This window comes from Siphateles boraxobius, unplaced genomic scaffold (assembly GCF_051911475.1).
Source record: "Siphateles boraxobius isolate OS27281-9 unplaced genomic scaffold, OSU_SipBor_1 130, whole genome shotgun sequence".
NCBI classification, from domain to species: domain Eukaryota; kingdom Metazoa; phylum Chordata; class Actinopteri; order Cypriniformes; family Leuciscidae; genus Siphateles; species Siphateles boraxobius.
The window spans coordinates 5,215,001-5,231,541 of NW_027508734.1; the positions used below are offsets into that span (position 1 = coordinate 5,215,001).

Below are 16,541 nucleotides of genomic sequence, written 5' to 3' on the forward strand. Positions count from 1 at the left end.
AGATATTGGTGTTGTTGTGTCGCAGTGCTTTACATTGCCACCTAGCCGCCTGGAGTGCATACTACATCGAATTTCACACACTTTTGCGTCATCATATGCACGCGGATTTCCCCCCGATAACGCTCGTCTAAACGCAGAATATAAAGTGATAACGCAACGCCACTTTTGAGTTTTCTCTTCAGATCTTTTCCGTGTAAACATAGCCTAAGAGCTAATGCACAGATCCAGTATACATTCTGTACACATGCGTTTAACTGTTTATGTTAATTTAAGACATAGCCTACTGTGTTTACCTGGATACTTGTTGAAATGAGCAGTTTTTGACATCATTTTGTGTGAATTTGTTCGTTCAAGCACAAGAACATGTGAAAGAGAGCTCAATTTTAGTATTCGTGTGCCGTCTGAGATGCAGATTTCTGGGCGCGTGCATCGGATGTTTAAACTTGCCACACAGTGTGTGAGTAACAAAAGGAGCTCCTGTTCGCATCTTTTTGCGCTTGGAATATTTAAATTGGCCAGGCTTAAACTTTTGTGACGATAACTGTCCTGAGAGTCGTTCATATTCATGCTCTCACAATATAAATGTTACCGGCCAAATGGCGATTGAGCTAAACGGTGGTTGGAGCTAAACCCAGGTGTAGGCTGTTTGTGTGTGTGTGTGTGTGGTGTTTGTAATTGTAGTTTGTGTGTGTGTGTGTGTGTGTCCAGCAGGGGGAGCAGCCGCCGTCAGATAAACTCAAACACTCGCGCAGCCGTAACCTGGACGAGCCGCTGTCCGAGACCGACACGCTGGTGAGACACACAAATATATGGAAAAATCGAACTAAATGTAATTTATTTTAAAATAAAGATAGTACAAGCACACTTTTCCCGCTAAACATTTGTCAAAAAGGTGTTTATTACACTAAAAACACCAGTTGATTCAAAGCAAAAAATCCTAAATAAGTCACATTTTCACACTGTCCTAATTCTTCCGGGCTCAGTGTGTATTATGCTCACTTACCTGACTTGAATTCTTCTGGTTATTATGTTTTAATGGTCTTTTGTGTTGAATGTGTGTAGGAACTGAATGATCAGGAGTTGTTCGCTGAAGTCGGCCCCTGTATAACAGTGTCTGTGGCTGAAAAACCACGTACACCCTTAAAAACCAGCAAGAATGAGATTCAGTCCATGCCGTCACCCAGGTCAGGCCACCAACACACATCTTCAGTAATATCATGCAGTGTTGGGACTAGCTAACAATAAGAAGCGACGCTACTAACTTAACTACTTTTTTCAGTAACTTTTCCAGTAGCTAACTACGTTTTCCAACAAGTAGCGTCGTCTTCGTAATAGAATAATCTTAATAATCGTAATTCGTAATAATCGCTAACTAAAATTGTGCATTACCGCCATCTATTGTTATGCCACGCGTCTAGCGGCTGTACAGTTCACTGAGAAGAGATTGTCTGATGATTATGTAGGCTATGGGACGTACAGGAGTGGGTTGATATTTCACATCAAAGACTTGAAGTTCATGCACATACTGGTGAATTAGTCTTTTTAAATTGATTGATTCACCAGCTTTATTTCACTCCATATCAAATGTCAATATCTGATTTAATAACAATGATGATCCGCCATAACCATTGAATCAGTCCCGCTACAGTTTTGTAATAAACCTAAAAGATCACTAACGTTGCATTGCTTTAGCAAAGCATCTGTCAATCAAACTAAAAACTGTAGCTGTGGCGCTTATCACACAGAAAAGGCCTGTGATCTGATTAAATAGGTTGCATTTTTGACTACTCTTGTGTATCCAATATAAGTTGCATATATTTTGTTCTTGCATTGATGTTATATCTGTTGCAATTTTGTAGGGATGCACGATATATCGCCCACCATATCGATATCGGCCGATATCTTAAAGCCGATAAATAATGGATTAATTCCTTCAGCTGAAACACTTCAGATTTGCACTGATCATCATGATGGTTTTGAATTGATTGAAATCTCTTCAAAAAAGGAAAATACAGTTCAGTGCAGCACAAGTCTGTCATATAGCCTACATACAATTATAATGAGAACGTTATAATGAGAACGTTATAATTGTGTGCTTGAGACTTTTGTTTTTTATAATCAGTCTCTCAAAAATTATATAAAAAATTGGATTTAGATTTATCGGCTAATATATTGGTTATCGGCTTTCAAATATTAAAAATTATTGGTATCGGCCAAAATTTTCCACTTTGACAGTCAGTTTGAGATATATATTTGAGTATTGTTTGTATCTTTGGGTAATTTACAATATAAAACAATCCTCTTTGCAATCATAATTGTATTGCATTATGTTGTTGTAAATCTGTAGTGTAGCTAACTACTTTTTCAGAAGATTAGCTTGAATGTATCTTAACTACTTTAACTAAAGATTATCTTATAGCTTGTCAAACTAGTTTCAGAGTAGCTTCCCCAACAAGGCGTGTCAGTTTGTAAGCGTAACCCAGCAGGTTTGATCTAGACTGAAGTGCAGCTGGGCTAGGAATACAGTCAGAAACGCACAGAAATGATGGTGTGTGTGTGTTGCAGGCTGGATGGAGGACACACACCCCGTAAGCGCTGCACTCCTGTGAAAGATCGACAGCTCTCCAAACCGCTGAGCGAACGAACCAACAGCTCTGACAGCGAGAGATCACCTGAGCTCGGACACAGCACGCCGGTACAGCATTATATTGCATTTTATTGCATTACATCGCATTTCATCGCATTACATCGCATTTCATCGCATTACATCGCATTACATCGCATTACACCGCATTACACCGCATTACACCGCATTACATCGCATTACATCGCATTACACTGCATTACACCGCATTACATCGCATTACTTCGCATTTCATCGCATTACATCGCATTACATCGCATTTCATCTGTTACAGGGCTGTTACATCGAGTTTCAGCGCATTACACCGCATTTCAGCGCATTACATCGTATTTCATCGCATTTCATCTCATTTCATCGCATTACATCTCATTACACCGCATTTCATCGCATTACATCGTATTTCATCGCATTACACCGCATTACATCGAATTACATCGCATTTCATCCCATTTCATCGCATTTCAGCGCATTACACCACATTTCATCGCATTTCATCGCATTACATCGCATTTCATCGCATTACATCGCATTTCATCGCATTACATCGTATTACATCTCATTACACTGCATTTCATCGCATTACATCGTATTTCATCGCATAACATCGCAGTACATCGCATTTCATCGCATTACATCGCATTTCATCGCATGTCATTGCATTTCATCGCATTACATCATATTTCATCGCATTACATCTCATTTCATCGCATTACATCGCATTTCATCGCATTTCATCGCAATTCATCGCATTTTATCGCATTACATCGCATTTCAGCGCATTACATCGCATTACATCGCATTTCATCGCATTTCATCGCATTACATCGCATTACATCGCATTTCATCGCATTACATCGCATTACAGCGCATTTCAGTGCATTACATCGCATTACATCTCATTTCATCGCATTACATCGCATTTCATCGCAATTCATCGCATTTTATCGCATTACATCGCATTTCAGTGCATTACATCGCATTACATCTCATTTCATCGCATTTTATCGCATTACATCGCATTTCAGTGCATTTCATCGCATTACATCTCATTTCATCGCATTACATCGCATTTCATCGCATTTCATCGCAATTCATCGCATTTTATCGCATTACATCGCATTTCAGTGCATTACATCGCATTACATCTCATTTCATCGCATTACATCGCATTACATCGCATTTCAGCGCATTACACCGCATTACATTGCAGTGGAGTTTGATTCACTAGCAATTCCAATTAGCAATTCCAATGACAATTATTCTCTAGCAATTACAATTCCATTTAGTTCCTATCTTGATTCAGTTCAATTTGATTTTGATTTATTTTGGACATTTATCAGGTACAGTATGTATATTTTCTAGTGCTGGACAACGATTAATCGCGATTAATCACATCCAAAATAAAAGTTTGTGTTTACATAATATGTGTGTGTGTGTACTGTGTATAATTATTTTGTATATATAAAGTATACACACATGCATGTATATATTTAAGAAATATTTACATGTATATACTGTATATATATTTGCATATAATTTATATTATATATAAATATTTTATAGATAAATAACACGTTTTTCTTAAATATATGCATGCATGTGTGTGTGTATACTTTATATATACAAAATAATTATACACAGTACACACACACATATTATGTAAACACAAACTTTTATTTTGGATGCGATTAATCGTTGTCCGGCGCTACAATTGCATGTATAAAATAGTGCATATATTTAGCAAAAGGCTCCTTGACTCACGAGTTTATGGACATTGAATGACTTTTCTGAGGTAAATATAATGTTGCGTTACATTGTTTACAAGCTACATAGTAGAAATAATGTTTTTGTTTATACATGAACTGAAAATAACATAGACTTAAAGATTGATTCTTAGGATTTAAGAATCAATATTGGTTCATCAATATGAGAATCAGTTAAAATTGAGATGAGAAATGAATATTTTAAACGCAGTCCTGCAGTTTACCGTGGTACTTGAGTGCTTGTGTAAACGGGGTGTTTCTCAGAACGCAGTTCTCCTCGGACTCTCTCACAGTTCTCATTCATTTCCATAGTTTAAATAAGGAATGTTAATGCAGTGTTTCATCTTGTTCTGCAGAGTCACTGTGAATTATTCATGTTCAGCTGACTCATCCCTGTGTGTGTGTGTGTGTGTGTGTGTGTGTGTGTGTGTGTGTGTGTGTGTGTGTGTGTGTGTGTGTAGGTCCTCAGGAAGGCTGTCTATGACCAGTTGAATCAGATTCTGTTATCTGATGCTGCTCTTCCTGAAAGTCTCATCCTGATCAATGGCACAGACTGGCAAGGACAGGTATTTGTGTGTTTTTGTGTTTGCGATTGTGTGTGTGTAATTTGGTGAGGTCAATTTGTAAAGAAAGACTACGCATCTGTGCACATACAGTATATATTCAAACACACATACCAGAACATGTAATGCGCATCCGCACCGTCCGCGTTTTCACAGATTTGCGTTTTTGAAGTTTACACAGAGATGACGTTTTTCAAAATTCTCGAGCCGCCAAGCACAATTGCTCTGCGGATGAGCAGCCGGAGTGCTGATCTTTGCAACGGAAGTGAATCAATCAAAACTAACTTTAGCTGGACAATAACTTTATTCTAGCGCTGCTGTAAAGCCAAGACAATCTCTGTTACTTTAGTTTCCTATTATCACTGTAAAGCCACTTTGAAACGATCCTTACTGTTAAAAGTTAAAAGAGACCTCACATGACTTGACTGTGTGTGTTTGCATATACTGTATATACACACATGTAAAAAACCAAACTAACAGAACCATGAACAGAAATCTGAACTGTGTGTGTGTGTCAGTATGTTGCAGAGCAGCTGCAGGTTCAGAAGCATCCAGTGGTGTGTACGTGTTCTGGCGCTGAGATTCAGGCCGTTCTCTCGGCTCTTCTCACACGCATTCAGAAGTTGTAAGTCACACAATCACAGACAGAGTGAAGCGACTCAGCAAAACACATTACAGACACTGTTAACACCTTCAGCACTAACAAACCTTTAGCATTTATTCAAGCAAAGTACAGTCTGTTTGAAAAAAAAATGTAATGGATATGTGGTGACTTTTCTGGAATGGAGCGGTGAAATAAAAGTACAATGCAAGTATTTATAAATGAAAAAGTTAACTATATGTATTTACCAGTGAATTGATCAGGGTTATTCCATCAACTTTGGTCCGGTGACATGATTAGACTTAAACACGTCTAAAGCACTGACTGTGAATCTGATGGTCTGTCTCTGTGTGTGTGTCTGTCTCTGTGTCTGTGTCTGTGTGTGTGTCTGTGTCTGTGTCTGCGTGTGTCTGTCTGTGTCTGTGTCTGTGTCTGTGTGTGTGTGTCTGTGTGTCTGTGTGTGTGTCTGTGTCTGTGTCTGCGTGTGTCTGTCTGTGTCTGTGTCTGTGTCTGTGTGTGTGTGTCTGTGTGTCTGTGTCTGTGTGTGTGTGTCTGTGTGTGTGTCTGCGTGTGTCTGCGTGTGTCTGTGTGTCTGTCTGTGTCTGTGTGTGTGTGTGTGTGTGTGTGTGTGTGTGTGTGTGTCTGTGTCTGTGTGTGTGTGTCTGTGTGTGTGTGTGCAGCTGCAACTGTAACTCGTCAATGCCTCGGCCGGTGAAGGTTGCAGTGGTCGGCGCTCAGAGTTATCTGGGATCAGTCCTGCAGTTCTTTGTCACTCAGCTGGCCAACAAGACTTCTGATTGGCTCAATCACATTCGCTTCCTGGTCGTGCCTCTGGGTAAGAAAACACAACTGATGACATCAAGAAATAACCATTATATTACATATAGATGGATGGATACATAGATATGATTTATTTCTATTTTTTGAATATCATTTAATGTTAATTTCATCGCTCAGTATTCCTATTTTTTTTTTTTTCTGTCTTCTAAACTGGTTCAGGTTCTCATCCTGTTGCTAAGCACCTGGGTGCCCTTGACAACCGCTACAGCGCAGCCTTCCTGGACGGAGCGTGGAGAGACTTATTCAACCGATCAGAGCCACCGCAGACAGGTGCACACACACACACACACACACACACACACACACACACACACACACACACACACACACACACACACACACACACACACACACACACACACACACACACAACTGTATGCTGTAACTGTGTGTGTTGTAGATGCGGTGGACGTTGCATCTCGGGTGACTCAGTACATCAGTGGAGCCACACACACACACACACACACACACACAACTGTATGCTGTAACTGTGTGTGTTGTAGATGCAGTGGACGTTGCGTCTCGAGTGACTCAGTACATCAGTGGAGCCGCTCACACACACCAGCTGCCGATCGCTGAGGCCATGTTGACCTGCAAACACAGAACGTACGACTCTCACTCTTTCACACACACTTTTCATTAAACCTGGAAATTATGTGATACTGTAGACGCAGGTTCATTTCCCATGAGCCTTTGTGTTAAACTATCGCTTCCTCTTGCAGGAGGGATGAAGATTCATATCAGAAGTTCATACCGTTCATTGGGGTAAGAAAAATAAGATCTTTTTTTTTTTTTTGGCAGCTGAGTCGCATCCATATGTTTTTCTTACTACCATTAAAGGGTAACTAAACGCCTGGTCAAAGCCTGACTCCACCCACTGGCAATATTTGAAAAATGCTGGAAAAGTGGGCAGAGCCCAGCGGAGATAGAGGCCACGAACCGACGGCGGGGCTGAGCGGGGGGGCGTGCACCTGAGACCCGCAGAGACAGCTGCTGTCAAACTAGCTAAAATGTAGTGACGCAAGTAGCTTTGCAACCTCTATGTTTGCAACAGAGCGGTCACTTGAAGTCGAGAACTTTTCTCCCCCACCTTCACCTGAAGTGGAGGAGGGTGAATTGTCTGTGGACACCAGGGGCCTATACCATGAAGCCGGTTTAGGTGGCTAGCCAGCTATGTTTCAGTTTAGTTTGCGTCAACCCTGGGTTTTAGGGACCATGAAAGTGGTTTGGCTTTTAGCAGTGTTCATCGCCATAGTAACTTACGCTCCACGGCTAACCTGGTCCGGGGCAGGTTATGTTCAAGATAAGAGGTTGCAAACCGAACTTGGACCAATCAGCTGTGAGCAAAGTGACACATGCCTGATGCGATAAAGTCACTCCACCTGTTTCTACTCCAAATTAAAGGTCACTACATTGCAAATGATTTTTAAAGACAAAATCGTCTGGTTTTTACTGATGCTTATTTAGAATAATAAATTTGTATGATTTAGATAATATTTATGTAATTATTATACCCTTTATCAATCACACTGGTACAATTTTAGTTCATCAATTATTATTACGCAGTTTAAATGAATAAATATATAAAGGTAATATAAATAAGCTTTAGCATCAATAGATGAAGCTATAAAGTAATTCTCTCTATACCTTTATCAGCTGTATAAAATAACTTCACAACTTTTACTTGCACTGATATACAGTAGTGAGACTTTTTCTTTTAGTTGTCCTCTTTCATAGACAGCTGTTTTCTTCTTGCTGTGTAAATTTGTTTAAATTTTTACTATTTTAATACTTTTATTTAATAAGTGAATTGCGCTGCTTCTCTATTAATCAAAATTTGAAATTAATCTCAGTTTCACTCTTTCTCAGCATGTGATTGGCTGTTCACTACTGATGTCACACTTAAACTCCTAAACTCAGGATCAAAGCCTGGGTTGACAGAGAAAGTTGATGATCAGCATCATGGTACCAACAAAGCCTGGTTGTATTGGTTTGGTTTTGTCAACTCTAAACTAATCCTGTAACCCTGAGTTTGTTCAACTACCATCATGGAACAGGCCCCAGCTCAAACTGCGGTCTTAACCCCCGCATCGCTTTCGGCATCCGATTATTCTTATATTCAGTCATTTTGAGGTAATTTTTTCCAGGATTATTATTACTATTACGTTCATTATATTTTGCTGCTATGTGAAAAAAATAATCAGCAAATCGCGCCGGCGCGTTTGTCGACACCAGAGGATTAATTAACTTTAGCCTAATAAGAAGGAACATAAATTGTGATTAAAAATATATGCTCACTCACATCATGACGCCGCTGCTGTGGTGGAGTTCATGCAGGAAGAGCAGCGTTTGGCAGCGCGAGCTGTGTGGAGAAGCCCATTTACACCTCCATTGCGTTGGAGAAGCAATCCCACGTAAAATGCAGGTTGCACACTGGAGCGATAGGCGAGATTAACTACCTAGGCTACACGAAATAATCTAAATAATTATATACACGTAAATGCTATGCTAACTAGATGCTAATATATACAGTATCTATCCTGAGCGTTTTCAATACTTGTAATTCCAACTCCTGACTCGCTACAGTAGTTTTGACGGAACCAGATGATTTTATACCAGGGGCTGCCAAGGGCGTGGTGAGCTCGCACCAAGGGCGTGACCGAGTGACGTCAGAGAGTATGCTACGTCAGAGAGTATTCCACGTCAGAGAGTATTCCACGTCAGAGAGTATTCCACGTCAGAGAGTATTCCACGTCAGAGAGTATGCTACGTCAGAGAGTATTCCACGTCAGAGAGTATTCTACGTCAGAGAGTATGCTACGTCAGAGAGTATTCCACGTCAGAGAGTATGCTACGTCAGAGAGTATTCCACGTCAGAGAGTATGCTACGTCAGAGAGTATTCCACGTCAGAGAGTATGCTACGTCAGAGAGTATTCCACGTCAGAGAGTATGCTACGTCAGAGAGTATTCCACGTCAGAGAGTATTCCACGTCAGAGAGTATGCTACGTCAGAGAGTATTCCACGTCAGAGAGTATTCCACGTCAGAGAGTATTCCACGTCAGAGAGTATTCCACGTCAGAGAGTATTCCACGTCAGAGAGTATTCCACGTCAGAGAGTATTCCACGTCAGAGAGTATGCTACGTCAGAGAGTATTCCACGTCAGAGAGTATTCCACGTCAGAGAGTATTCCACGTCAGAGAGTATTCCACGTCAGAGAGTATTCTACGTCAGAGAGTATTCTACGTCAGAGAGTATGCTACGTCAGAGAGTATTCTACGTCAGAGAGTATGCTACGTCAGAGAGTATTCTACGTCAGAGAGTATGCTACGTCAGAGAGTATTCCACGTCAGAGAGTATTCCACGTCAGAGAGTATTCCACGTCAGAGAGTATTCCACGTCAGAGAGTATTCCACGTCAGAGAGTATTCCACGTCAGAGAGTATTCCACGTCAGAGAGTATTCCACGTCAGAGAGTATGCTACGTCAGAGAGTATTCCACGTCAGAGAGTATTCCACGTCAGAGAGTATTCCACGTCAGAGAGTATTCCACGTCAGAGAGTATTCTACGTCAGAGAGTATTCTACGTCAGAGAGTATGCTACGTCAGAGAGTATTCTACGTCAGAGAGTATTCCACGTCAGAGAGTATGCTACGTCAGAGAGTATTCTACGTCAGAGAGTATGCTACGTCAGAGAGTATTCCACGTCAGAGAGTATTCTACGTCAGAGAGTATTCCACGTCAGAGAGTATGCTACGTCAGAGAGTATTCCACGTCAGAGAGTATTCTACGTCAGAGAGTATTCCACGTCAGAGAGTATTCTACGTCAGAGAGTATTCTACGTCAGAGAGTATGCTACGTCAGAGAGTATTCCACGTCAGAGAGTATTCTACGTCAGAGAGTATTCCACGTCAGAGAGTATTCTACGTCAGAGAGTATTCCACGTCAGAGAGTATGCTACGTCAGAGAGTATTCTACGTCAGAGAGTATGCTACGTCAGAGAGTATTCTACGTCAGAGAGTATGCTACGTCAGAGAGTATTCCACGTCAGAGAGTATGCTACGTCAGAGAGTATTCCACGTCAGAGAGTATGCTACGTCAGAAATTATTCCACGTCAGAGAGTATTCCACGTCAGAGAGTATTCCACGTCAGAGAGTATTCCACGTCAGAGAGTATTCCACGTCAGAGAGTATTCCACGTCAGAGAGTATGCTACGTCAGAGAGTATTCCACGTCAGAGAGTATTCCACGTCAGAGAGTATTCCACGTCAGAGAGTATTCCACGTCAGAGAGTATTCTACGTCAGAGAGTATTCTACGTCAGAGAGTATGCTACGTCAGAGAGTATGCTACGTCAGAGAGTATGCTACGTCAGAGAGTATTCCACGTCAGAGAGTATTCCACGTCAGAGAGTATTCCACGTCAGAGAGTATTCCACGTCAGAGAGTATTCCACGTCAGAGAGTATTCTACGTCAGAGAGTATTCTACGTCAGAGAGTATGCTACGTCAGAGAGTATGCTACGTCAGAGAGTATTCTACGTCAGAGAGTATTCCACGTCAGAGAGTATGCTACGTCAGAGAGTATTCTACGTCAGAGAGTATGCTACGTCAGAGAGTATTCCACGTCAGAGAGTATTCTACGTCAGAGAGTATTCCACGTCAGAGAGTATGCTACGTCAGAGAGTATTCTACGTCAGAGAGTATGCTACGTCAGAGAGTATTCTACGTCAGAGAGTATTCTACGTCAGAGAGTATGCTACGTCAGAGAGTATTCCACGTCAGAGAGTATGCTACGTCAGAGAGTATGCTACGTCAGAGAGTATTCCACGTCAGAGAGTATTCTACGTCAGAGAGTATGCTACGTCAGAGAGTATTCCACGTCAGAGAGTATTCTACGTCAGAGAGTATTCTACGTCAGAGAGTATTCTACGTCAGAGAGTACCCCTACTGCAGGAGCTTTCCGTTTAACCTGAAGAGGGCAGCACTCAGACGTTTTTACACCATATATTTGAAAAGTAAAACACTTTATACCCAAATGTCAAAAGATTTACTCGAATCAATGAACAGCATTTATGAAGCTCCATTCTTACAGATAATTAACTAAAAAAAGTTTTTTTAGTGTTTAGTTACCCTTTAATAGAGTTTTTGTCTTATATATTTGTTGAAAAACAGCACAAATGGCACTCAAAACATCATATCATTATAATACATTTATTTAAATTTGTGGGCTTTATTTGCCCTTGGAATATCTTTTCTTTTTTTACCTTTTTTATTTTATTTTTCAGCCATAAGTATTTCTTTCTAGCCACAATATTGCATTTTTCCATTGCTTAATTAAAATACATGTATATTTGTCCTATGACAATGAAATTATTCAGAGTTTTGTTACAAACAGCACAAATCATCATATATTATATTTTTATCATGTATTATAATAAATTAAATAAACTTTATTAACTTTTTTGAGGGGTTAATATTTGCCCCTGGAATTTATTTTTACCTTACTATTGTATTTAATAAAAAAAAACATTTTTTTGAATTAATTAATTTTTATTTTATTTTTTTAAAATCTGTCCGTGTGTCTGTCTGTCTCTCAATGTATTTGTTTGTATCTGTTGGTGTCTCACAGGTGGTGAAAGTGGGTTTGATAGAGCCGGGCCAGTCATCAGCAGGTGTGTGTGTGTTTGCATGGACACTAAAGCACTGATTGCTTTCCGTAACTCTGCGTGTGGCCTTTCCTGTGTGTGACAGAAGCTCACGTGTGTCCGTCTCTGTTGCCAGGCGACCTGGAAGAGGGCGTGGCTGTGAGTCTAGCCGTCCCGTCCACGTCTCCGCCCTCGCACGGGTCACCCGCCAGCCTGAAGGAGATCGCCACGCCCCCCTCCTCCCCCTCCATGGGCGGCGGATTGGCTGTGCAAGGGTGAGTGTCACATGACTTTAGCATTGGGTTTGGTTCAGGCACACTTCCGGATTGTTGAGGGAATTTGTTACGTCCCAAGACGATTTAATTTTGTCTAAGGACATTAAGGGAGTAGCATTTATTTTGTCACTGAATATCTTTAGAAAGTACAATGCAAACATTGATTTATTCATATTCCCAGCCGATAAACACAATGGGAAAATAAACTTTAAATGATTCCAAATATAAATCGTCAAACAAAAATAAAGAAAAATACAATGAAATTCTCCAAATAAAACGAAGAGTACGAGTGTTGCCAAAATCAAAGAACTAAATAAAACAAAACACCTCTAACTATAACCATGAAATCTAACCTAGCTAAATCCAAAGAAAAATCAAAAGAAACATCTTTTGTGACATTCTAGCTTGCTCCTCGTGAATCAGCACAAGGACACACAGACAAAACCAATCAAGAACCTAAACGCAGCAGTTAGAGAACTTAATAAATAAACAAATTGACAGCAAATGAGGGGCACAGGTCTAACATGGGCTACATAATAAACCTCTCAAGGCGTGCAAGCACATACAGCCAAAGCCCAGCCAAAGCCAAACCAAAGCCCAGCCAAAGCCCAACCAAAGCCCAACCAAAGCCCAGCCAAAGCCCCTCCTCCTTGAAGACAGCTGGCGGCGGAGCGTCATGGAGACGAACGAATCCCAGATGATTCACAGGTTCTGAAGCCAATCAGAATGTGACAACAAGACACAGATCATAAATACACAAACATAATCGTAACAGTGGTCAAGCGGAGGTTTGTGTTGCTGATCAAAGGGAGTCTACTCAGACATTAACCTCCAACTGGAAGTCCAGCGGATCCCCCTTTAAAACCAGCGCAGACCAGTAAAGCCACACTTTCTTGGTGTTATAATATTGCAACAAATGTATTGCTAATGTTAGTTGCCTTGTTGTAAAGTGTTACCTAGAAATGTAATAGACAATTTAACAATGAGGGGTGTGTTTCCTGAAAGCCCCTATTGTTGCAAGTCCTGTCGTTATCAGCAGTTCAACGAGTCTGTGTTTCACGAAACCGTCTCGAGCTGTGTTAGAAGCAGAGTTTCTTGTTTGCATGACGTGTGGACTCAATAAATCATTATCTTGAGCAAATTAAGTCAAGTCACCTTTTTTATATAGCGCTTTTTACAATACAGATTGTTTAAAGGCTTTAAAGAGATAACAGGAAAATAATGCAAAAAAGTTTGTTTCTAGAAGAAAACGCCGTCACAGTCCAGCCTAAGTGAGTTCAGTGATGTTTCATTTCTGTTGTAAAAAAGTTATTAATTTAGTTCATTTATATATACAGCCGCTCTGGAGAAAACAGTGATGTCATCGTCCAGCTCAGTTCAGTTCTCATATAATGGTGTCAATGCAGACATATCAATAATATTGTTGAATATTAAATGTCCCTAACTAAGCAAGCCAAAGGCGACAGTGGCAAAGAACTGAAACTCAATCAGTGACAGAATGGAGGAAAAAACCTTGGGAGAAACCAGAGTCAGTTCTCCTCTGACCAAGTAATAAGCAAATAAGCAAGCTGACATTTATTACAATCTATATATTTTATTTAGAATACATACATGTAATTTACCTCTATTAGTTTGTCAAGAGATTTAAAGCGTCATTCTTGAAGAGTGCGCATGTGTGTACGTGCTCTAGTGTGTAAGAATGAGTCTATGATTGAATCTGGAAATAATGCAAAATAACTCGGAAAAATGAGAATTAGTCCTCAGAGGTCCATAATTTTTAGCAAAACATGTAGCATTAATTCGATCTCAAACCAATTCATTAAAAGTAGTTATTACTACTATCACCTGCGTGACATCATTAACTAACACGGTTGAACGACCAATTTGTGACCATATGGTTTCGGGAAACAGTCGGGACTAGCTAGTTGATTTCTTCAACGATGCATCGTACTATGGCAGTGAAGCGGCGAGTTACGACATTGTACAGGAAACACCCCAGACCGATATCGTTTGAGAATATCTTAAAGGGTCGGTTGATTTATGATTTAATTTTTTTAACTTTCGTTAGTGTGTAATGTTGCTGTTTGATCATAAACAACATCTGCAAAGTTACAACACTCAAAGTTCAAAGCAAAGGGAGATTTTTGCTTTTACAGAAATCGCTTTTTAAGGACTACAACGAACGGCTGGTTGGGACTACACAAGCTTCCTCCCGGGTTTGTGACATCACTAACCCTAGAATTTACATAAACCCCGCCCCCGGGAACACACAACAAAGGGGGCGAGTCCACGAGAGAGGAAGAGTTGTAGTACAGCACATTTGAGTCTCTCTATCATTGTCCAACTTTGGTTTGAACATAAAAGGCAGAACAGTTTCTGACATTTCAGTGCGTGCGTGCGTGCGTGTGTGTGTGTGTGAGGTAATCGAAGAAACACACAAGCTGTTGAAGCTCCGCCCTCTGTACCGGGAGCGGCAGCTCATTGCATTTAAAGGGAAACACACGAAATGACGCGTTTTTGCTCACCGTCAAAAAGGGACAATTTTAACATGCTATAAAAAATGATGTGCGTGTTATTTTAAACTTAAACTTCACACACACACACTCTGGGGACATCAGAGACTTGTTTTACATTTTGTATTATACCTGCCCTTTAATAATGCTGCTCGGTGTGTGTGTGTGTGTGTGTGTGTGTGTGTGTGTGTGTGTGTGTGTGTGTGTGTGTGTGTGTGTGTGTGTGTGTGTGTGTGTGTGTGTGTGTGTCAGGAGTCCCAGCATGTCTCACGGGGTGGACGCCATCGGGCTGCAGGTGGACTACTGGCTGGCGTCTCTGTCGGAGAAGCGTCGCGAGGGCGAGAGGAGGGACACCGGCTGCAAGAACACACTGAAAAGTGCCTTCTGGTCGCTGCAGGTCAGCCGGTTGCCAGGAGGAGGAGCTAGCGAGCCTCAGGCGCCAATCAACACTATGGCCATGACCGTGGTCACCAAAGAGAAGAACAAGAAAGGTAAAATGAAGCCGGTGACAATTCGTAGCATCCAGAAGGTCATGTTTGCTCAGTACCGAAAGTCTTTGACAAACTATTATTTAGTTTGCTACAAATTGTGCAGGAGCTTGTGCAGCTGGCTGATCAGACGCCTGTAATGTCTGTATAAAAGGTGTTTATTGTGTTTGAACTGGTTTTAAGGATTGCACTCTTGCCATTGCATTTTACTGCGCTGCTCTCACTGGCCTTATCTGGACATTGTGTGGGTGTGTTTTATGTAAATTACTAACCTTGTGTAAGCAGTCGCTCATTTAAAGGGCATATTGCAAGGAGGTTTTTTTTTCTTCAAAATTAATTTATAAACTTGTATGACAATACCATGGATTTAAAATTGTTAAAACTTTTTTTTTTTTGGTCAGTGCAGAGTAGGCTGGTATTCAGTAGGAGCGGTCGTGATTCAGTGTGTTTTCAGTGGTTATTGTATTTCAATTTATCATCGTCGTGGTAAATTATTGTGAATTATGGCCTGTCAGGACTTCGCGTCCACTGTTTCCCAACAAGAAAAAGGACGGTGCTATCTCCCGTGCCTGGGTGCGTTATGTGCGGGTGAAAAGACGGGACTTCACTTCTGCATTTTCGAAAAACGCGGTTGTGTGTAGCGTTCACTGTAGACCGGATGATTATAATCCCTGCGATATGATGGAGTTATACGAGGCGATATGTGCACGGTCACAGCTCCTCCATCGGGTCGCCCGGGCCGTCGTCAGCATTAACCATTTAAAATTAGTAAATAATAAAAAAATATATTTAACTATGAACTTTAAAAATAATTGCATATACATATGTATGAGTGTATAAATTATATGTTTTATTTTTATTTAGTCTTTCATTTATTAGCTAACATAAACTTTAAAGATAAAAGTAAAAATAAAATGTATATATGGACACTACCATTCAAAACTTTTTGTAAGATGTATCCTATTCTCACTTTTTATTTGATCAAAAATACAGTATAAACACTACTGTAAAATTACAGTTTTACAGTTTAAAATAAAAAAAATTCCATGTGAATATACCGTATGTTAAAATATAGTTTATTCATGTGATCAAAGCTGAATTTACAGTCTTCAGTGTCACATGATCCTTCAGAAATCATCCTCATATGATGATTTGGTGCTCAAGAAACATTTCTGTTTATTATCAATGTTGTAAACAGTTCTGCTGGGTC

The 16,541-nt window shown here is 40.5% G+C and overlaps 1 protein-coding gene across 2 annotated transcripts in view; it reads left to right on the forward strand.

The window, feature by feature from the left end:
• The window catches only part of pacs1b (phosphofurin acidic cluster sorting protein 1b), a 74,702-nt gene that overhangs the window by 53,389 nt on the left and 4,772 nt on the right, over positions 1–16,541 (forward strand). The window contains exons 11-22 of one of the 2 annotated variants that reach the window (XM_077227535.1): positions 709–792; positions 1,063–1,184; positions 2,566–2,695; positions 4,869–4,973; positions 5,489–5,595; positions 6,252–6,406; positions 6,571–6,681; positions 6,915–7,017; positions 7,134–7,176; positions 12,040–12,082; positions 12,192–12,330; positions 15,096–15,334. In XM_077227535.1, the coding sequence (XP_077083650.1) occupies positions 709–792; positions 1,063–1,184; positions 2,566–2,695; positions 4,869–4,973; positions 5,489–5,595; positions 6,252–6,406; positions 6,571–6,681; positions 6,915–7,017; positions 7,134–7,176; positions 12,040–12,082; positions 12,192–12,330; positions 15,096–15,334 (1,381 nt within the window). The remainder of the gene's footprint in view (positions 1–708; positions 793–1,062; positions 1,185–2,565; positions 2,696–4,868; positions 4,974–5,488; positions 5,596–6,251; positions 6,407–6,570; positions 6,682–6,914; positions 7,018–7,133; positions 7,177–12,039; positions 12,083–12,191; positions 12,331–15,095; positions 15,335–16,541) is intronic. The other variant, XM_077227536.1, reaches the window with a different exon arrangement.